The sequence below is a fragment of the Labrus bergylta genome, chromosome 1 (assembly GCF_963930695.1).
Source record: "Labrus bergylta chromosome 1, fLabBer1.1, whole genome shotgun sequence".
Classification (NCBI taxonomy): Eukaryota; Metazoa; Chordata; class Actinopteri; order Labriformes; family Labridae; genus Labrus; species Labrus bergylta.
Window position 1 is genome coordinate 30,332,820 of NC_089195.1, and position 23,185 is coordinate 30,356,004.

The 23,185-nt window shown below is 44.5% G+C and overlaps 1 protein-coding gene across 2 annotated transcripts in view; it reads right to left on the reverse strand.

Moving 5' to 3' along the window:
* pcdh7a (protocadherin 7a) overlaps positions 1 to 23,185 on the reverse strand; it is a 50,273-nt gene that overhangs the window by 24,241 nt on the left and 2,847 nt on the right. For both annotated transcript variants that reach the window (XM_065959046.1, XM_020641866.2), the window contains 2 exons: positions 20,156 to 21,320; positions 13,752 to 14,534 (listed from right to left, as the gene is read on the reverse strand). In XM_065959046.1, the coding sequence (XP_065815118.1) occupies positions 13,752 to 14,534; positions 20,156 to 21,320 (1,948 nt within the window). The remainder of the gene's footprint in view (positions 1 to 13,751; positions 14,535 to 20,155; positions 21,321 to 23,185) is intronic.

Here is a 23,185-nt window from a genome sequence, read left to right on the forward strand (position 1 = left end):
TCAATGAGCACGTGTGTGTGTGTGTGTGTGTGTTCCTGCACCTGACAATGCACCGTATCTCTGTCAACACACTCTCATCTTACCTCTGATACTGTGTGTGCGACTCCGCCCGACCATGCATAAATTGTCAGTGATCCCCCCCCCCCCCCCCCCCCCCCGCTCATGCTGTGTGCGCCTGTGTGTTTGTAAAGATGTCCATATTTTCTACACCTTCTCAGATGAGAGCGTCCTTTTATCCATCCAATTAGAGGTTGCCATTTCATCCCTCATGGAAACCTATTTGGGAGCCTCTAATTGGAAGGTAGATTTGCATGACTTTGATTAAAAAAAATGTTGTGTAGCTTGTGTTTAAGTTTTCGTCCGTCGGTGCAAGCGATGTTTTTCTTCTTTTGTTTTTCCCTCTCTACAGCTGCTGCCAACTTTCATAATATCTCGGAATTTGCGCAACAGGAGAAGAGAGCTTCTTAAATAATGCATGTCTGACTTGTACCTGTGCAGCGCTGACCCATTAAAAAGCTGCTTTACTGTAATGCTGGGCCATTACTCTGCTGTATCAGGAGCAGGGCCATTGATTTTAAAGTGCAGTTTGATTCATCAGAGTTCTGTTTGTTTTGTCCGGGTAAAAAAAAATAAAAAAAATAATGTTATCTTACATATTATGGATGAAGGCTATAGCTGAAGTGATTCATTTGTAGCGTCCTCGGGAGAGAGTTAAAGGTGGTGTTATGTGAATGTGTGATGATGGAGTCCGTGTGAGATTGTGTGTGTGAGGGGTTAGGCAGGTCAATCTATTTTACGCCTGTGTTTGAAGGCACCTTAGGGGGTTTCTCTCTAAAGGCTCGTCTGGCTGCTTGTTGTACCGCACCTCTACCTAGTTTGTATGTGTGTTAGCGCGTGTGTGTGCATGTATAGGTGGGAAGGTGGGCAACTCTTATCAGGCGTATTTCTGGTATGGACAAGCTAGTGAGGATGAACATGGATCGAAAAAACAGGCTCACACAAATGTGCACATACACACACACACACACACACACACACACACACACACACACACACACACACACACACACACACACACACACACTAAAAAAAAGTGCTTGTACAAACATTGCATTGAAAGAGGTTTGGGTCAAGCTTCTAATATGGAGCAGTGCTGCGGGGGGGGGGGGGAGGCCTGCCCACTCACATTTATGTAACTTCTTCAATAGGGCAGGTAGACAGCTCTCATTCTATCCGTCTCCCCCAGCGTGCATGCACACACACACACACACACACACACACACACACACACACACACACACACACACACACACACACACACACACAGAGACTCAAACATACACACTCACACCAAAATAGCCCGGAGAGTCCGACTTGGCTCTCCTCGCAGAGCCGACCCTCCCTCCCTCCCTCCCTCCCTCCCGTCTCCATCTAACCCCAGACCTATATACCTCATTTCTATCTTTTTCACCCCATCTCCTCCTCCTCCTCTACACCGTCTCCGTCAGCTCCCCACCCCCCCCCCCCCCCCAGGCGATACCCAACAAACACAGTCTGATTTCCTAGCTTCACATCTCCACCCCTCCTGCCTCTTCTCTCAGTCGCCCTTCTTCTTCTTCTTCATCTCCAGGCCCAACACTCACAACCCACTCAACCAAACCCCCTTCCACCCCTCCACCCTCCCTTAAAACATGGGTGCTGACCAGGAATTCCTTTGCTCCTCTTCCACTCATTCCCCCCTCTCTTCCTCTCCACCCATCTCCATCTTGATCTTGCGATTCATCTATCTTCCTCCAACAATCAAAAAACAGATGGCTACACTTAGCCTGGGGCGAAAACATTGGCTTTGGACTACAGCGCTACCAGGGCCGGGCTTTTCACACTCACACAAGATCTAATAAGCTGATATCCGCCTCGGAATGTGCTCGATTCGCCAACAGCGAAAATGCATTAACCATATTGCGGAAAATTCACACCTTAGGCTCATTCCTTGGTAGCATACTTAATTTTTTTTACCCAATCAGGGGAAAAATTGAAAAGCAAGAAGATTAAAGACAAATTCAACCACTCAGTCTTAAGAAGAAAAAAAAGGGTAGTGGAGGAAAATGAAGAGGGTTGTTAAGAGCCATTTGTAAAATTTAAAGAATCTATTAAGTGTTATTAAAAAAAAAAGTTTGGGACCATTAAAAAAAACACGTATTGAAAGAAGATGGATCCAGATGGAGAGTGATGAAAAGAGATGAAACCACTTAGGGAGAACAGAGAGATCAATCAGGGAGAAGACAGACGGAGGGTGTGTGTGTGGTTGGTGTGTGTGTGGTTGGGGGGAGAAGACAGACACTGGGGATGGAGGATTGGAAAGAGACACATTTTTTTTTATTGGATGAGTTACATCGCACTGAAGCAGACAGTGCGGGCGACTAGACTATGGAATATTCAATCTGTCCTAATGGTGCTTGAAAGTAGAGTTTTTGTTTTTGTATTCTGAGTTTTATAAGTTTGTACATTTGAGTTTGTACCGGTGAACTCAGATTTTGTTTTTATTTTTCCCAACAGTTTGTCTAATCAGGTCTGTGCTCGCGGGCATGCTTTTTCAGTCCGACCATTACATTTCTGTCTGTATACTCTTCTGAAAAATTTGTGCATGCAGTTCCGTGGCTTCCAGCTTAATTGAACAAGCCGTGTGGAGGTGTCTGTCGGGCGTGTTTACAGACTTTCACAGGGTTGAATAGTGAAGGACATTCAGCAGTTTGTCTGCATTGCTAAACAACTAATGTGATTACTGAGGCGGATTTTCATAGCTGATAGACAGCGAAGAACATCACAGAGCCAGGTTGAACATTAAAGGAAGAATGTGCCACATTTTACACATAAATAAATCAGAAATCATGTATATCCTCTGTGAATCTCTGAGTCATGACTGTCTATAATGAGTGAGAAGCAAGAGTCCCGCTAGCTGTGTTGTTGTCAGAGCCGTGTTTACATTATGTTTACATGGACGGGACGGCCTTGTGTTCAAAGCTGTTTTAGTCTAAGGATTAGAGAAAAGAAGAATAACATACTCACTGCTTTTAGAGCTCTCTCATTTCGTGTGAATTTGCATGCAATGTGAAGCTCCGAGCTAACTAAAGTGTGCTAACATTAGCCTGCTAACACAACACTGCAGACCAGGACAATTGTGTCCTCCACTAAGGCCATTCGATAACTCCTTTGTGCGATCGCGAGGGGGCTTGGAGGTGTGTCGCTTGAGGAGAGCGGAGGCTTCAGAATAGCTGTAGTGTCGCCAAACAACAGTCTGTTTTGGTTTAGTGCTGGTGCTCAAGGGCGACATCTACTCGTTTCTGGAGTTTTGTGCATGTGTGGAAACCCGTCTGTAATCACTGAAGTACCAGGTATAGGCAGAAGTGATAACAAAGCAAAGTTAGAGCTCTTCAGTTCTTCGTCTTTCCTCTGTTTCTTCTCCCCTCGTTTCCCCTCACACTGCTACGTCTTGTCACTTTTTGCTTGCACATCATCAAACAAGCCTTCGAGGAGTCACTGTCCAATACTGTGCACGCTTATCTCCGTTTCATGATTTATCACAGACATTTACAGCGTTCCTGGAGAGGGACTGTGGCTGCACGCTGCGATGCAGTCAGGTATAAATAACTCGGCCTTTCGACCTGGTCATACAAATTGATGTTTGTTTTGCTTCAAGCATGCAGAGCCCTTTAGTGCTGGACAGAGAACCAAGGTAATTTGTAAGATTAAAGGAATAGTTCAGAGTTTTGAAGTGGGATTGTACGGGGAACTTGTCAATAGTAGGTGAACCTACAGTAAATAACAATCACCGTAGCCTTTGGGTGGCTGAAATGAAATGTGAAATGAAATGTGTACAGCAGATGGGGTCGTGAATACCATGTACATATAAGTAACTTAAAAAGGTCCTACATACAAAAAAAACATTTGATTTTTTTCTTGTTTTGAAGTGTTTTTTTTTCCTTTACTCCTTTAATGTCCTTTTGTTTTGATGTTGGAATGATTTAGGTCTTTGCATGGTGTTGTATTGGCAAATGGTTGAAATGGTTTGCGATATATTGATGTACCAAACTGACTCGTGGGCCACATTGAGTGAGGAGGGAGGCCGCATGTGGGCCCCTGCATCGCCAGTTGCCCTCCCCTGAGCTAAACTAAAAAAAGTCTCAAGTAAAAAATTGATACAGCAAAGTATCGCAATATTTTGCATGGTGATATTATATCGTCTCGTGGCCGTCAAGTATCGAGATCTTTATTATATTAAAAGCAAATATGCTTGTTTCATTTCTAATTGCTGAAGGGGTTGCACAATTCATTTTGACAAGTATACAACAAGTTGCATTGTTAAAAATTGCAGCCTTTTACATTCTCAGCATATTGCAAAATCTTTGAAATCGCAATAATATCATATTGTGACTCAGGGATCGTGATAATATCGTATGGTGGGGTCTCTGGTGATTCCGACCCCCTAATACAGACAGTGAACTTAATGCTCAGACTTAAACCATCAAGCCCCTTTAATGCAGACATGTATTCACACATTAAATCATTATCGCTACATATTGTAAGCCTAAAGTCGCCTAAAAAAAGGCCACTTTCGGCATTGATCTTTCAAAAACATCTAGCTAATAATATTCTTTCACCGTACTTGAAATCATAATAAAAGTCCTTCACATGCCCATGCAGTCCATCGTGCTGATTCGTGCAGCAATCCAGCGGCAAGGTAAACACATTTAAATCACTTCACCTCACTTCAGCTTGATTCTGCTCGAGTTGACTCAATCCGACTCGACTCCCTACAATTTGAATTATGCAACTGAGCCGAGTTTTGGGCTGTGTCCAACTCAATTCAATTCAAAATCCATTCAAGTCAATTTAATTCAGCCCAACTCAATACCACTTAATGCACTGAAGATTCTTTTGTGTAGGTGGATAGAACCAGTCAAAGGGCTACTAAACTGTCTCGAATCCCTGTCTAGTGCGAGGAGGAGCGCTTTTGTTTAGCAATATTGGGCGAAATTGCTCAACCCACAGACAGCCATTAAGGTAATGCTGTAAGGCAGACACGCTGAATGCAGAGCTGCTCAATACAGAGCCGAGTCTTCAAGAAGCAAATAAAAGGCAGCATCTCAGCGAGGGTGCTCGCAATGTAGGTCTTTGTGTGTGTTCGACTGAGAGTGTGTGTGCCTGTATGTGTGAGAGAGAGTTAAGATTGAGTGTGTTAGTAAGCCTCTGTGGATGTGTGTGATTCTAGGAGACAGAGTGTGCCCGGGATTGTGCTTGTGATTCGATCCAGAGGGAAATGGATGAAGAAACTGATGTAAGAGCCGGAAAACTTTCCTCTCCGCTCCTGTGTCATCACATTGTTATCGGAGTGTGCGTCTGCACTCGCCGTGAAAAGCGTATATGCACAAGGATCTGGGAGGGTGTGTAATTATATGCTATTATGTACACACAGGAGCGTGTCTGTGTGTGTTAAAATCACGCGTCCGGCGGTGTCTGAGGTGTGTGTCCCTGCCTCCTCCTGCCTCAGCTTGTCTGTGTGTGTGTTTGTGTGTGTGTGTGTGTGTAGGGGGGGAAATGACATTCCCACATTCCTGCCATTTTGCAGTGAGCTTGAAACAAAAAAAAGGCTGAAGGGAGGAGTTGTTAACACAGTAACATTATCAGCCGAACAGCCCGTCTGTGTTATCTTGTGTGTGGTGGTAAACAGCCGAGACCGACGAGAGAGGGGACTTCCAATCACATTCGAGCTCTGCGGTGACCTTGATGTGTGAGGAATCAGACAATTTCTCTCCTTCTGCTTCTCACAGCCTCTCTCTCTCCGTCTGATTCTCCCACTGGCTTTGTCTTTCCGTCTTTGTCCTCATATCACACACAGAGGAACACACACATTTAATAAATGTTTGAGGATATTCTACTGACTTTTATACAATGACTCCTCCAACAAACTTTAACTATCAACCATGACATTGACCTAAAAGTCACTTTTGAGGCCTAATCTTCAATCATTGGAGGATATTTGGACCCTACAGCTTGTCTACATGTGGCTGCAGAGTGAAAGCCTCATATCAGCACAGTAGCTGCAGTCCTCCATCACTTTCTGCACCGGATACATTCAGCAGCAGCACTGCTGTGCAAACGGAAAATTTTATGACGGCACTCACGGCCAAGTTCACCATCAGGGTAATTCATGAGCAGGAAATTAGAGGTAAAAAACTGTTGCTGCTGCAAGACGCGGTTTAAAATGTGTCCATGGTTGAGCGGTGCTCAGGTGCTTATTGGTGCGGGAATTGGGTTCCAATTTCTACTTCTTAATACAGCAACATATTTTCACATGACTTATGTCTCAAGCTTAAAGCTCCTGTGAGAAGTTTTTTTTTTTTAAAGATTTTCTTTTGGGCTTTTAATGGAGAGATAGGACAGTGGATATAGTTGGAAATCAGGGAGTGAGAGAGCGGGGAAACGAGCCACAGGTGGGATTCCAACCTGAGCCGCCCGCTTGGAGGACCATAGCCTCCACTGCGCCACCAGCGTCCCCTTGTGAGAAGTTTTTAAGATGTTTTTTTGATTCTGACTGATATTCATACCTTTATAAGACCGGCAAAAAGAAAACAAGACCAGCTGGCACAGCATTGATTGTTTCTGTGTGGTGACTTTAATGACTCTAACGGCAGCTGACATTTTCCACAGCAAAGATTCTCAATACGTTTTATGATTGACTGTTAGTATGTGCAGGACAAGATGAGTGACGAGATAAGAGGTACCGCTTTGAGAGCTCAAATCAACCCCAAACCAGAACTTTCTCACAGAGGCTTTATGTGACATCATAACTGAGGATGCTCAGTATCTCTATACTTATAGCACACTTATAGTACACCACTGTCACTGTGGTGTACTGTCACTTTTTTTTTTGTCCAACTCAAGCTTCATGCATACTGGTTTCCAAACTCCAGTGCGGACTCAAGAGCTCTTCAGCTTCGAGTGGACCTGAGCAAACTGAAGAATCAAAATGCATCCATCTCTCACTTTAAAGATTATAGCATACCTGCCAAACCCTGCAGTTCCACCTGGCGCTCTTACTGGACCTCTCCAGTTTTGCTATTTCTAACGGGAAACTTTTGTCATCCGATTGTGAGGGCCCTTCAACCACATTATAATAACCGATATACGTGGACCTATACTTTCTGCATGTTGGTCTGAAGATGTCAAAAGTGCCAGATCATCTATGAATCAAGACACACACACACAATCCACAACTGCATCAAATGTCAACCCTTCTGTTTCCACAACCTGGCAACCCACAACGTGACTGAAGGGGTGTGATCACATCTGCGCAGAGTGGAAAGGCGAGAATAAAGCTGGATTCACATTTTGTAAGTGAGAACATTGATTTGTGAACATAGGGTATAATTTATTCATTAGAATCAAATTTCAGCTTGAATCTTTCATTCAGAACCCTTTTTGTTTCACATGATGCTAGTTTACAGCAACATACATTAGGTGAGGGATTTTTTTTTCACACTTTTATTATGAGGTCGGCTCTCAGAGGAAACTTTTCACCGAACAGATATTACTTTAAAGATCCCTCCACCAGTGAGGATGACTGCGGGGAAATTCAGCATGACGTGTGGCGAGCTAAAGGGATCAAGGTTTTTGTTTTTCTCCACATCGCAGCTGCAGGATGACAAGCTAACTAAAGTGTTAAATGAAAGGAAGAAGAGTAAAGACACCTAACAATGTGTTTTCTTCTTCTTTTCAAGCATGAAACTGAACTGCAGGTGTGTGTAATCACCTTTAAATATAGATTTTTTTTTTTTAAAGGTGTAGTGTCTAAATGACCAGGCTCAAATGGATAATCAATGTTAACGGAGTCAGGATGTGTTTATCCTCCACACAACACAAAAACATGCCTGTCGTTCACTGTTTTCCAGTGCTGTTTGAACCTTTTCTTCCCCTCCTCTCATCATCTTTATAGTTCTGGCTCAGGTTCCCTCTCTCCTGGTGCCTGCTGACTCTCATCCTCCCTCGATCGCCCCTCCCGCTCCCCCTCTTTGTCTCCAGGTCAGTAGATCAGTTTTCAGTCTGGCTCGTCGGGTGATCCCCGCTTTGGTTACCTCATCCTTCTCACCTCTCGCTTACCCCCCTGCCTCCTCACCTCGCCTCCTACTCACCCCACATGAAACATATGGCCCGCTGCGTGGCCTGAACTCGCAGGTGGCTTTAATAAACACATCGGAGCACTGGTATCATCATGACAGGGGTCACGGTTCGGTTACAGTGCGTGTGCAACAGAGAGAGAGAAAGAAGGATGGGGCAAAGTGAGTGTGTGTGTGTGTGTGTGTGTGTGTGTGTGTGTTCTGGTCGACAGCGCCTTCACCCTGTGACCCTGTGCTGCACGCTGCATGTCATCACAGTGTGGATGTGTTCACAAAGGGGGGTGGAGGGGGGGTTGTGAGTCTATGACAGACGCTCATCATATTTAATCCTGGAAGGATTTCGTTGAAATGAAAAGCTGCTTTTCAATTTTATAATCCAGTAGACCTAATCTCTCCGCCGGCGTCCTTCCATACAGTCCAATTAGATGGACAAGACTAGCCGGATGAGTCCTATTCACCACAAACTCATTTCCATTTTCCTGCCCTTGCTGCGTCCAAACACTCTGGCAACCCCGTGCTGTGACAGCCCTGCGCTGACCTTCACAGAGTCTGGTGAAACTGTGCAATGCACAAAACAAAAGAAAAAAAAAACTGCACTGTCAACCCACCTGTTTCTACCGCAGTCTTGGCCTTGTAAACTGCACATTGATTAGACTGCGAGTGTGTGTGTGTGTGTGTGTGTGTGTGTGGCTGTGTGTCTTCTTCGATTCAGCCCCTGTGGCACCGCGCTCACACCCGCCCCCACAGACACACACACACACACACACACACACATGCAGGGTCCACAGAGAGAGAAAGTGCTCACTACAGTAAAAGAAGAAGAAGTGGCACTAGTGAAAACGCTGAGTCGAGTTGTTCTCGGAGGTCAGGTTTGCGGAGGGGTAAGACGCGAAAGGAGCGGTGGCTGGCTGTTCAGATTCATGGCAGAGTAAGGGGGAGAAAGAGATGAAGGAAAAACAGAGTAGGAGTACAAATAAGAGGCCAACAGTTCAAAGTGCGTGTTTGGAGACGTTACAAAATGCAAAGAAAGAAAAGTTGAGCAGGAGGAAAAACAAATATTGAAAATCAAACAACAAATCTGACCTTTGTCGTGGTTGACTGAGGTCAGCAGACATAAAAAAAACTGTTTGTTGGTTTGTGTGGTTGGTATGGGTTGTGTGTGTGTGTGTGTGTGTGTGTGTGTGTGTGTGTGTGTGTGTGTGCGGTAATGGTTAGAGTGCAGAACGAGGCCACTTTGCCCACATTGACTGCAGTGCCATGTGACTGCTGTGATCATTAATGTGTCCCGATGCCAACGGGTATCCTGATGACCCATATCTCAGCAGTCCACTCTCACTCTCTGGCCGCCGCCCAAACCAGATCTCTCTCTCTCTCTCTCTCTCTCTCTCTTTTCCCCTCCCTCCCCCACACTCTCCCCAGGTGGAGGCTCAGACCTTCTCCTTTTTCACTAACTCCATCAGTATTAGGACTGCTCATCCGCAATACTTCACTGAAGAGTGTCTGAGGCAGTAAGGATCTAAAATAGGGATGTGTGCGATTAGCCGATTAAATGATTAAACACCTGCTAGTCAGCACCAAAGTTACTAGTTGGTTGAAATACTTATTAATATTTGTTTTAAATTCAGGCCTGTAATTCTGCTCAAATGTTGTGTGTAAGCTGTAATGCAGCCACCCTCCACTAGCCGGAGCTGTAGCTCTGGTTAATGACAGTTTGGCAGTAATTTGATCTACTCTAGAAAATGGAGATAAAGTTTGATGTAGGCTGAGTTAAGTTAAACTGGTAAATAATTACTTGACTGGAGCGATGAGCAATTAAGCAAAAGCATGTGGACGTTAACCTGCAAAGAGGACCAAAGGCTAGCGGCGCAAGCTATGCTACCGTTAGCTACACACTGCAAACCCTTCTGACATTTATCCTCAGATGCTCTGATTCTGCGTTTTGCCATGTTTCATAAACTGTACTCAATTCAGACTTTTCTGAGGGTTTTCCTAAATTTAGGCAGAATTTGAGTTTAACCACCAGGGAAATTAGTCGCTAATAAAATCCCCTATCCAAAACTACCAAACTTTGCTTAAGACTTTCTTGCTCACTTTAATTTAGAGATGTTCCAGTACCATTTTTTTACCTTTCTGATATCAATTTTTTCGATAGTTACACTTGAGTATCAGCCGATTTCAAGTATCCCTACAGTACCAGCAGGACTTAAGAACTACATATTAACTGTGATGAAGCACTTTTTGTTTACACTGCACTACATTGCATTCAGCACCAAAATAGCAATTATATTTTTATCACTACATGATCCTTTAACCTGTTTTTACATCTTTTCAGGGTTAAAAGGTCACAGTAATGGATCACTGCATTAACTGCTGTACTTTCCTAATTTACCTAATTTAAGTCAATACCAGAGGCCGATACTGATACTAACATCCATATATTGAAATACTGAGGCCAAAAGGTCACTTTACATAGAAACCTCTACCATCAGTGTGAATGTGTAGGTGTGACACGCGGTGTAAAAGAGCTTTGAGTCGTCAGAAAACTAGATAAGCGAAATATAAACTCAAGTCCATTTACCATTTGAAAAGTCCAAAAACATCATATTTTAGGATATAATGAAAAAAAACTATAAGATCTGAGTGGATTTCCATGAGTAAAATATCTGGGTCAATCAAATGTTACAGGTAAGATGTCTTGAAATGAAAAATACAAACTCATTTAGATAGAATGTCTTTTTCCAAGACACTTAAGTTTTTTACTCATTACAAGCAAATCAGGCGTTCTTTTTCTTTTTTGTATCTTGAAATAAGATATTTTTGTGGACTTTACGTGTAAAAGGGGTTCAAAATAAGTGTGATGGGATAATTTTGACTTGAAATTAGTCAAAAAACTTTGCAAAGATTTGTTTTTGTTTGTGGGGGAAGACGTTGACACTTAAAATAAAAATCAGCTTAGACGATTCCCACCCCTAATCAAAATACAAAGCACGCTTTTTCAACCCCCCTTTTTACTTCAACCCGACTAAACTAATGGCGTCTTTTAATTGGCTCGCTCTGCCTTTTTTTTTTTTTTTTGTATTTCTGCCATCTCTCTCTTGCACATATCTTTTCCCCTTCAGCTAACCTCTATCTCTCATCCCTGCTCTCTGGAGCTTACATCCCAATACTCCCTCTTTTCCCCTCTTTCTGTCTTCATTTTTATATTCATTCATGCCCACTGATATGGATATCCTTCCTCTTCTCTGTGAACCAGCTAGATTAAAAAAAAAAAAAGATCCAACACACGGACTGGGCTGTTTTATCATCTTTTTGCTCTCTCTGATGCAATCTTCGCTCTGCATCCATGACGACTAGTTTCCTTTAACATTCTAGTTTTTATTTCCTATTTGGAGCACCCTAGTCGGTCTGATGATGTGCTGACTTCAGATAAACACTTTTTAGAGTTTTCACTGACCCAGTAAAGTAGCTTTGAAATTCAATGTCTCCCCCCCCACACCATCTCGTTTACTCCATCTTCCTCGCCTCCTAACCTCCTATAATTCTCTCCCACTCCTGATCTAATGCTATTCCAAATTCTGTCAGCGTCCCAGTTCCTACATTTGGCACATGCTCGCCACCTTTTACTCCCCGAGTCTATCTCTCACTCGCACTCACGTACAAAAATGCATATGCCTTCATGGAATAAGCAGCCCCTCGAGCGCAGTGACAGACACCCACCAACACAAACCTGCTCATGTCGCCAAACTGTTAGCGTTAACAAATCCTGACACCGACGTGAACACAGTCGCACACGAGCACCAGGAGTCTCAAGCACACACACACACACACACACACACACAAGCAGCGGTGCACAAAACCACTTGCTCTCTATTTTAGGTGTGGGCTGGGGGGTGTGGAGGGGGCACGACTCGACTGCAGCAGGGGAGTTAATTACCCCGAGCAATCAATAATTCATTATGCTGTCAGTTTGTGTGTCTGCACGTCTGCGTGTGCATGCTGGCATGTTTTGAGTACACGTAAGCATGAAGACCAAACTCTCCCAGTAAGCATTTTCTTTCCCTGGGAACGGCAGATTAAGAGGATTGACTCCGTAATGGATTAACCTCTGGAGTGCGTGTGCCTCTGTGAAGGCATATGAGTTCTTGTGGGTGAGTGTGTGTGTGTGTGTGTGTGTGTGTGAATAAGTGTTGAGTAGGATCAGAGAGCCCATGTATGAATTGATTAGCCTAAGAAGCTCCTCTACTTCCGTTTTTAATGACCACATCAGCACTTTCTCACCACAGGCAGGATAAATGCAGAGCTGTCCGTCAATGAAACGAGACGCCGCCCCTTTAAGAAGGTTAAGCTGTCACTCAAACGTCACTCTAGCGAGCACTCCCCGCAGACTTGGGAGACCCTGCTGTGTCAGTATGTCCACGATGATAGATTGTGTTAAGAGAGTGTGTGTGTGTGTGTGTGTGTGTGTGTGTGTGTGTGAGTGTGTGTGAGGCTGCGGTAGAGGGGCGAGTGACCGTCTCTATATGCAATATTTATTTGTCAGCAGGACTTCAGCTTTTAACTAGCGCTTCCTAAGTAAACGCCAAAAGCCAGCGCATCCATTATCCATGCAGCTGAGACTGTTTACGGAATAAAAATATATGCTAAATGGGAGAAAGCAGCTTGACAAGAGAAACACAAAAAGAAAATGGCCAATTACCCTGTTGGAAGCAACAACTTCTGCCAACTCCCTGTTCATCCTCACTGCAACTGAACTGTTCAGGGGTTGGTACACATGGTCAAACACACACACACACTCACATGTGCGTGCAGTCATGCATGTTGACACAAATGCACATTCACTTATTGTTTGGCTACAGTAGGGGGGGGGGGGGGTGGCTGACTCATGTCCCCTGCATTAGATCTTGCTTAACAGAGGGGCTGATGTTTGACACGTAGCACACACACATTGTGACAGCAGGGTACTGTCACTCCGCTCATGGGCTTAGCATTCTGACACGGACTCACGGGCGTGTGTGCGCACACACACTGACAAGCTATTTTGTGGAGATAAAAAGGTGTTTAGACGTTAGCGCGCGGGGTGTGCGGTACAGTATGTCAGCAGATGTGTGAATGAAAAAGAGATGAAGCGAGGGGAGGGGGGGGGGAGGAGGAGGTGGGAGACAGACATCAGGAGCTGGAGTGTGGACGGAGAGTCAAGAGCTGACTGAGAAGAAAAGGGTTCTTATAAAGGAGGAGACGAAGCAAACATGAAAATTGAGGATCCGCGGAGACCGTAGCTGTAGTTCACTGCAGGAACTTTCCCGAGGGACTAGGGACTGCAGGAGGTGAGCCTACACCGCAAGGGACCAGGCTCTACATAAAGTACCAAGGGTTTCATTTTACCTTTCAAAAGCACCCTGCTGGTACTGAAAAAATAGGGACTATGGGTTGGGACTCACAGTGCTTAACAATGCCTGAGCAGACTTTTATGCCTTATTTTCACATGTCCAAAAACCCCAGTGGAAAAGCAGACAACAATGGGATACAGGAACCTACTTTTTTGGTGGAAACACAACTTAAGTCATTCCAGTCCCTTACCTGTTTGCTGTACTTGTTCCCAGTCTGGCAGCCGTACTCTGAGCACTGGTCAGATCCCAGGGACATGGCGTCTGCATTTCCACTGCCCCCACTACTGCTGCTGCTGGAGCCGGCGCTCCCCACACAACCGCCGCTGCCCACAAAGGTGTTGGAGGGAGGTAGGTCCTGGACCGCCTGGTGCTTCTTTCCCTCCGCCGGTGGGGAGTGAGGCTGCAGATTGACCGCTGGGAGAGGCGAGCTGGATTTGTAGTGTCTGGCCAAATCTGGGCTCGACTGGTGTCTCCTGCCGCCGCCCATCCGCGGGCTGCCGGGGTCGCCGTCCACGACGCAGTAGCGGGCGGCCAGGCGCTCACTTGCGCTGCTCAAATCCTCTTCGTCATCGTCGTTGCCGTGGCGACGCAGCCCGTTGACCGTGACGATACCGCTGTAGAGCGATCTGTCCGACTTCCCTCCTCCCGCGGTAGTACCGACGCCACTCCCGTTGCGTTTGTCTCGGCGAGGCTTGCGTCCCCGGTCCGATCCCCTGCCTCGGCCGACCTGCGGTTGAGCCCCCGGAGGACTGAAGAAGTCTTCCTCTGGCTCCTTCTTCCCCGCCTCGTAGCCATTCTTGCCCTGAGCGCCGCACTGCCGCGCTGTGACCACGAGGAGGATGACCAGGATGACCGCCGCGGCTCCCGCGAGAACACCGATGGCCACGCTCAGGCGCTGTTTCCCCAATGCACGCTCGCTGTCAGGGTCGCCCGCGATGTCCAGCGAGAGCGGAGCCATCAGACTTCGGGCAACCTGGAGTGAAGGGAAAAGTGGAGAAGATGCAAGAGAAGACAAAGAAAGAAAAAAGCAAAGTAATGAGAGAAAAGTACAAAGCGGCAGATGACAGTGGGTGTGCGCCACAGAGAAACATCAAACAGCATCTTCAACTTAATTAAACTCATCACTGTGCTTTAGCAGGGGAGCTTCTCCATTATTCCCAGACACACAGAGTGTCGCTAAATATATAATTGCTGTCTATTCCCGGTCGCAGCATTTCAAGTTGCGCCTCTGATTCTGCAAATTGTGCACTTGAGCGGGAAATTCCAAGGATTTCCTTTTTTTTTTTTTTTTTAAACTGACTAAAGAGTAAAAGAAAACTTGAGAGGGATAGTTGAAAGAGGGAAAACAAAAGGAGGGGAAACAAATCAATAAACGTGCAAACAAAAAAAAGTCAAGAAACGTGTTATGGCTACTCCCCCAGAACTCGAACGCATCCACTGTCTCATCAATGAACAATGTCTCCATTGTAAATGATAGCGTAGGAGTGGATTTGCCGAGGATTTGGTGTTACAGTTTTTTCACACAGACAATAGGATGGACAGACAGATAGAAGGCTACAATGAATATGTGTTTTTATGGAATAATTCTAAGAGACATTTTCTTTTTGCCTATACCAAGGGTCTTTATTTTCATGTTCTTTAAGGCATCGTAGCTCAATGCTTTGCAAATCCCCCTCGTCAATTGGTGCTCCAAATCTGTATTAAACTTTAAAATGTTTAGTGTTTGGGTTTATGATAAGAGGATACTAATGACAATGATTCTCCATTATGAACACACATGCTGAGGCCTGAGGCTACCCTCTCCCTCTCTCCTTCTCCCTCTCTCTCTCTCTTTTACACACACAGACAAACACACACATATTTGCTCTGAGCTTGTACGCTAATAAAAGCATCATTACAAGAAAGTGGGTTACGCTAAAGCACAAACACAGCCATTACTTTGCATGGAGACGTGCTCGACATGGAGACAACGAGGCTGCGGTGTCCTGATCCGCAGAATCCTGCTGGCAATATCGGTCAGGGTCATGGAAAACCTCGAATCAATATTTAGGAACCATGTCTAGGAGAACTTTGCAGGGACTTGACAACATACCGTGGCAACACATACACACATAAACACACACTTTGATGTATGCATGCACCTACACCAGCAAGACGGTCTAAGATGTCCATTAGAGAGAAAACTCATTTTGCAGCGCTGACACCTTGTCTCAGAGCTCAAACGACAATTCCTTTGGCCTGTCAGGTCTGCAAATTATATACGCATGTAATCCCTCCAGCCTTAAGAATTGTGGGTAATAAGGTTCGCAAGACTGAACTGGGGGACCGGCGGGGAGTGAAGGTGAGCGAGAGAAAGAGAGAAAAAGAGGAGTTAAATTTGAACCAGTTTGGATTGTAATAACCGAGTGAAATAACTGCAGTCGAAGGCGGAGTATTGGCAATACTGCAGAGAGTGTTGCTCACACAACTGCAGTGTCACTTGCTTATTACATTATCCCAGGCACATTAGGCTTACTCATATAGAGCCACATTATTCACTCTCACTTCACATTGCCCCCCGAGCTAAGAAGGGTACCGTGTTATTTTCCATTGTTTCATCAGCGTCTATCTCTGGGTTAACTTTCATTGTTTTTGAGAGAGTTGTGTTGGTTCTATTCCATTATTCTGCTTCCACTGCAGCAGGGCCTCTCCGCCAGGCTCCGCTCTCTCCCCCCCCCAGCCCCCCATTGTTCTGCCATTGCCTGCAGTATTCCCCTTGCATTCTCATTCTGCTGGGCATCTCTCTGGCTTAGCGCATCCCTGTGCTGTCTGCTGTATTGTGAGCGCAACGCGAGCTGGAGAAAAATAGCGATGCGGTGCCATATGTGCCGTATACTTTGTGATGCTGCAACGGCCAAGTTTTTTTGTGTTTTGGCATGTGAATGCAGGCATATGTGACTGAGAGAGGAGAATCAGAAAGTGGAGTTTCAAATGCACGTCAGAGGAAGAAATATCCCCACTGAGTGCAACCTATGTATAGCCGTCCAAGTGCAGGTGTTTATATACTGTATGTGTGTAGGTATACATAGAACTGTAGAAGTGTTCAGCAGGATAAGTGCAGCAGCCACCTCCAGCATCCTTGTTGGAGTGCATCCCTCTGACGCATCCCAAACTCCCGGAGGATTCTTTCATTCTGCTGCATGAGCTTTGTTCCGGCTGGGTTTAACACCACCATCTATCTCCTCTCCGCTCTCCAAGGATTCTGTTATCTGCATGCCACTGCAGATGCGGATGCAGATGCTGTGACCAAGCAGAGGGAGTTCTCCCCCTGACCACACTATTGACCCGAAGCTTGGAAAGTGCCTGCTCTTTGTTTCAGATCAATGCATGCACAGCTTAGCATAAGAACACACGGCTGCAGTTTTTGCCATTTCTGAAACGCATTATTCAAACTAATAGGAAACTGACTTTATTTAAAAAGAGAAAATACAACATTTTGATCTGAGTTGAAACACAAAAATGTACAAATGAAAATATTTCACTAAACGCCTTTATCTGATTCAAAGTGTTTTTTTTCCCCTTTCTTTTTAAACCCTACAGTTTCCCACTGACGACTACATCAAAAATATCCCACTAACTTCTAATTCCTAATTCTTCTTCCAGCTCAAACTCTGCAGCCTCATATCGGAGCTAATTACCCAACATGTGGCTCACCCGGTGCTGCTGGATAGAAAGGACTGGAGTCATTTTCTGCCGCGGTGCTGCAGCAGTAGCAGCCGTTTTCCCTTCCCCTAATTACATCTGGCATCCATCCACCACTCAGTTTGACTTCATTATGAGATGGAGGTATTCTCTCTTCAATGACTTCTACTCAATTACTCCGCCAAGATCCTGCCTACTATCAAACTAAACTATGCATATTGTAATCAAAGATGGCTTTTATACCGGCTGGACACATTACACCCTATTGTTACACTCAATGGCCTCGCTCGTTTAGGCACATTGTAGTTCATTCCACCTGTCAGCAGCATTGTTCCACCTCTCACAAAGTGTTCTGTTCAAGTTCTCGCCACTTGACTGTTCAATTTGTACTTTTTATTATGCTCTTCGGGACAGTGTTACATTAAGACGTGTCTGTCTTTGTGGAACAAAAAAAGCAACTAAATTCAACAGTTTTTTGATGTCTAGTTAATCCAAATTCTCCATTTGTCATATCTCCAGCTAGAACACAAGGTTTGGCTTCGAGAACAAGGACACAGAGAACTCAAAAGGGGGAAACAAAGCACCCTGTTATTGCAGTTGCTACATAGCACTCTCTCCGAAATAGCTATACCGTAACATCATTTTAAAAAATGAAGACTCAGCTGCAGTTTATATTATCACTTGGAAATCTCATACTTCCCCCCCCCCCGGGTGGTTTGAAGAGTTGAAACACCCAGGAAAAGCATCAACAAAATGAAAACGTACCAAGTTTAGAGAAGTGGAGCGGCACTTGCAGCACACGTCTGCATTGTAAGCCATCCCTCAAAGATGACAATCAGTATTTCAGGGGGGCCAACCAACAAAAATCCCTGCTTTGACATATTTTGGAGATTTTGTGCCTCTTATCTTGCCTGACTGTTCCTTCCCTCTGATATGTCATAGAGCTTATTTTGGGTTAACGTCATGTTGCAAGCACAGAACTGACAGTCTGAGACCTTTTTTTTTCCCCTCAGAGATAATATGAGGCTATGTTCCAACTCGAGTTAGGAGTAGGGGGTTAAAACCACAAGCTGTGTGACGAGGCAAACGCTGTAACCACAAGGCAACTGAGCCCATTTAATTATTAGTCGATACAAATTATGATTCCTACACCAGAGACGACTTTGAAGTAATTATTACCTGCCAGCATTTATAGCTTAGTTGAACATTTTTTAAAGCATAATGGGAAGTTGGTTTGATTAATACAATGAGAGCAGAGCGGAGCGGAGAGAGAAAAGGTTTCCACCAGCCATAGCGTAATTTAAGTTTGAGCTCACGCTGCTGTAGTGATTTCAGGATCTCAGTTATGTCTGCTCTATTGCCTCTTCACCTCAGTATGGATCTTTAAAGCAATCTCTTCTTACTGCGAGGTCCTCGGGTCAAGACAACCACACAGACTTCTTCATTAAAAGCGGATGTATCCTGTATTCCCTTTACTCTGGCTGTAAACATGACTCATTTTAATTCACGGTGGTTTTTCCATTTAATTTCCACCGAGCCTGACTACTTCAGTTCTGCTCAGGGTGCTCTGCAAGTCACGATGAAAACTTCTAAATCTCATTAATATTCAGGCCTTCAGTGAAAAGACACTGCTAAAGTACGACTTCTATTCAAATGAACATACTGCAACCTATTACACACTACAAGGCCAAAACTGGGACAGGCCTCTCTCTCTCTCTCTCTCTTTCTCAAACTGCACCACTCTAACACTCACCCCTAATGCTCTCTCTCTCTAACCCCTCACACATGTACACACACAACATCACACACCCACCTAATGCTCTAAGCCCTGAGTTCAATGTACCATAAAAGAAGAAGCACTTCAGTAATAACAGTTATTTAAACCACACTGCTATTATAAGAATGTATCCTGGACAAAGAACATCCCAACTACAAAGACTCTGGCATGGCCAATAGCCTTCAAACGGGAAATGGGATTTTTTTTTTTATCTGGGACAGATATACTGTAGATGTTTCCTTGGAAATGGGCAGGAAATTGCAATTTGATGCAGACAATGAAAATTGCCCATTTATCAGATTACCGGCTTGGTTTTACCAGCTTCAATCAGTCGTCATTATCATCCTCTTTCTTTGTTATGTGTTATCAGACTGGCCATTATTTGAATTGATCAAAGGATGGCAGCACCATTTCAATTCTTGGTGATCATCAGGGTTTGGCATTCACTATTTTTGCTCACCAGCCACTATGGCTAGTGTATTTCTTTCAAAGTTACTAGCCACTCAGCATTTTCATTAGCCAAAATGTTGTTATTGGGAAATTACGTTTCTTCTGATTAAAGTTGACTGTGGCATACTAAGATTTACCTGAACTAGATCTACAACCGTTTTGAATGTAACTGACCACTGGACACATCCAAATCCAAATCCGATGGCCAATTTTCTTTTTCTTTGTCTCCTCTTCCTTTTAGGTTCATCGTCAGGTTTTCTCTTGTGTGTTGTCTGCTCTCTGTGTTTTGTTACAACTTATATGTGCTGCCACATAGCTCCTCCGATTCACAGCTCCGCAATGTTCTCCACAGGATCTACAGTGTAATTGGTCAGTATAGTGCGCAAGCCCAAGGCTATAGGCTGCACGAATCGACCAGTGAGCAAACACAGTGTGCAGGTAGTGCTCATGGTGTCACATTTCAATTAGTATATCATTTCAGATGCCTTTCAAGACAAGTACAACTAAAAACTCAAACCGCCAATATGGCTCGTGGGAGTGACTGTTACCCACATTTGGTGGGTTGGCAGGTGTTAATGTCAAGCCTTATCATTACCAACTCTGTGCAACAATAGTGGTAAATATAAACATGCCAAAGTAGGACAATATGTCAATCTTTGTATATTTACAGACTGTAACATAATTACCTGTGCATCCACAAGGGTGGCATTGGCCAAGCTCTCATTGATGAAGACATGAACCAGAGCAGTGGCACAAAGCGAGGGGGCCCCACTATCATTGACCCGGACCACCAGGCGGTGCAGACCCCTGTGGCGTCGCTCCAAAGGTTCTGCCAGAGTAATCACTCCATTGGCGTGGCCAATCTCAAACAGTCTGAAGGGATTTCCTCCGACTAAGGCATAGTGCAGGTCAGCGTTTGGACCAGTGTCTGAGTCCAAGGCTGTCACGGTCCTGACGATGGTGCGGGCACTGCTGGCAGGCGGAAGGAGGGTGTAGGACTCATTTGCCGGAGAGGTGATTGAAGGGGCGTTGTCGTTTTCGTCCGTCACAAAGAGCGAGACAGTTGCGGTGGCAGTTTTGCGGGGTTCTCCTCCATCCACAGCTCGGACGCGGAAAGTGTAGGTGGAAAGCCTTTCACGGTCGAACGATGCAGAAGAGAAGATGGTGCCTGTGTTGTTCTCAATGGAAAACACCTCTTCTCGCTCTTTCTGGCCTTCCTCTCCTTCCACCTTCTTGTCGTCGACTCCATCCATTTCTACGAACAAACTAAGCTCTGCATTCTCGCCTTCGTCCGCATCTGTCACAGTGACCATGCCAACGGGGCTGTTGGCAAGCAAGTTCTCTTTCACGTAGAAAGTGAAGATTTCCTGGACAAACTTTGGTGCGTTGTCATTGCGGTCGGTCACCTGGACCACAACAGTCGCAGAGCCTTGCAGGGATGGAGTGCCCTTGTCCTTGGCAATAACTCGGAGTTCATACCTCTCTCGCTGCTCACGGTCCAGAACCCCAGTGGCCCGGATATCTCCATTATCTGCATCTATGTAAAAGGGCCCATTAGCAGCCGAGTCCAGGGAGTACGCAATCTCCGCATTCTTTCCACTGTCAGCGTCCGAGGCCACCACAGTGACTACACGCTCGCCGGGTGAGTTGTTCTCAGCAAAGTGCACCTCGACAACACTTTGGGCAAAGGTTGGGGCGTGATCATTGATGTCCACCACTCGCACCATCAGTGAGCTGTTGCTGGAAAGGCTGGGGCTGCCAGAATCTACTGCCACAATGGTGACACTGTATTCTTTGTTGACCTCGTAGTCCAGCAAGGCAGATGTATGCAAGAAGTACTTTTTCTTGTTCCTGTGAAAAATGAGAAGGAAATAATAGTCATGAAGGTAGATGCTACCCAAAATATAAAAGGGTCCTTACTTAAACGTGGTGACACATTAATATTACGACCCCTATCTCTTTGTACATTTCAAGACTTTCTTCTGACTTTCTACTCTAAGATAAAATGACAGGAAGTGGTGAAAAATTCCCCTTTGATGTGAAGTTTACGGTGATCTAAAACCAAATTTCAGATTTCACCTGGCATGTTCGGGTTTCTAGTGTGACGATCACAACTGGAAACATGTAAATACAGCTGTGAATGCACCAAATACAAATTGAGGACCCATTGGGATGTGATCTTAAGACCATATTTAGAGGTTGTCTGGGCTGCATTTGTTGACATTCTTTTAACAGCGTAAATGTGAACGTCATCTGCAAAATTTGGGAACCACCTACTCAAGTGACGTCATCTTCATTTGCGGAAGTTGGTGAATAAATCAAGCAGCAGCTTCGTCATAATAAGGTATAAAACAATAACAAGAAGGCCTTAACAACCTGCAATATGGTTTCTCTTGAATGGAGTACACCCAAGACGCGTGTTAGTGCCAAGAGTTGCAGAGCCAAAGAAAAATCAGCAAATCCTCAAAAGGAAGAGCTGGCTCTGAAAATCTTTTGTAGTTTTTGCTTGAAAAATTACCCAAATGCTTGTGAAATGATGTGAAAAATAATTTTCTGTTAAGTGACTATGCTTTTAAACAAATAATCCTTTCAGCTCCACCGTGCTTTGCTCTTTAATGCACACTGTTTTAAGAGATCGTTCTGCAGGACTGCAGTAGAGAGAAAACAACACTGGAGAAACTGTGACTGATTTTTTTTAATTAAATGAACTAATCGACTCGCTGACGACCTGATGATCATTACTTTGATTAAGAATTTATTTTGAGTCAAGCATAGCCAAACATTCAATATTTAAAAAAAAACAGCCTCATACAGCCTTGTACAGGCATGATCAGTAGTAGCTCAGTAGTCACCCTCTCTCTCTCTCTCTCTCCCTCCATTCAATAGCTTCAGGAAATATCTCCACAATCCACTTGAGAGCATTGACATTTGGAGCCTTCGCTGCTGGAATAATATTACTAAAAAGTCTAAAAACCCTTGAATTTAATGAATATTACACTCAAAGTTTACCAAATATTTGACACTGTAAGTACTGTGTAGCCCCAGTAAATGACTGACAGTACAGAACCAAGCCTAAATGAAATCTGCCTCCAACAAGACTCTTTTTCTGAACTCTATCTGGGGGATAGAAATTGTTGAAATACCTCCTGGAGCTGTAGTGTGGGTGAGACTCAGAAACGGTACACTGTAGTCAAGGTTTGAAAACATATAGGATAAACACACCATCTGCCCTTAATGATAAAACCTCTTAGTCTTAATATGATACAAAGTTTTTAAATCTGGCAGCACTATGTATTATAAACTTCCTAAATAACCCTGAGTCAAGAACAGTACAGTAGCTAATTAAAAGAACAGATTGCTAAATGGCGTGTTAATTAGCATGTGTCTTATAATTATGGTAATTTTCTTAATGAATAATAACCAGTTTTCAATTAAATGAATTATTTCACATAACTTTGAATCAGGTGCTTCATTATACATGTCCTCATAGTATATGCCTATTGTGCACATATAATGAACATGCAGCCCCCCCCCCCCCCCCCCACACACACACACACACACACACACACACTCCCACACCTTTAGGCTCAGTGGTGCATTATACTGAGCTTTGATTAAAATGCTTCATTACTTCATGGTTACCTTGACAATACTGTGTAACCTCAAGAAATTAATCTTCCCACTGATGTGTTTGAAAGTAGGAATCACAAATCACA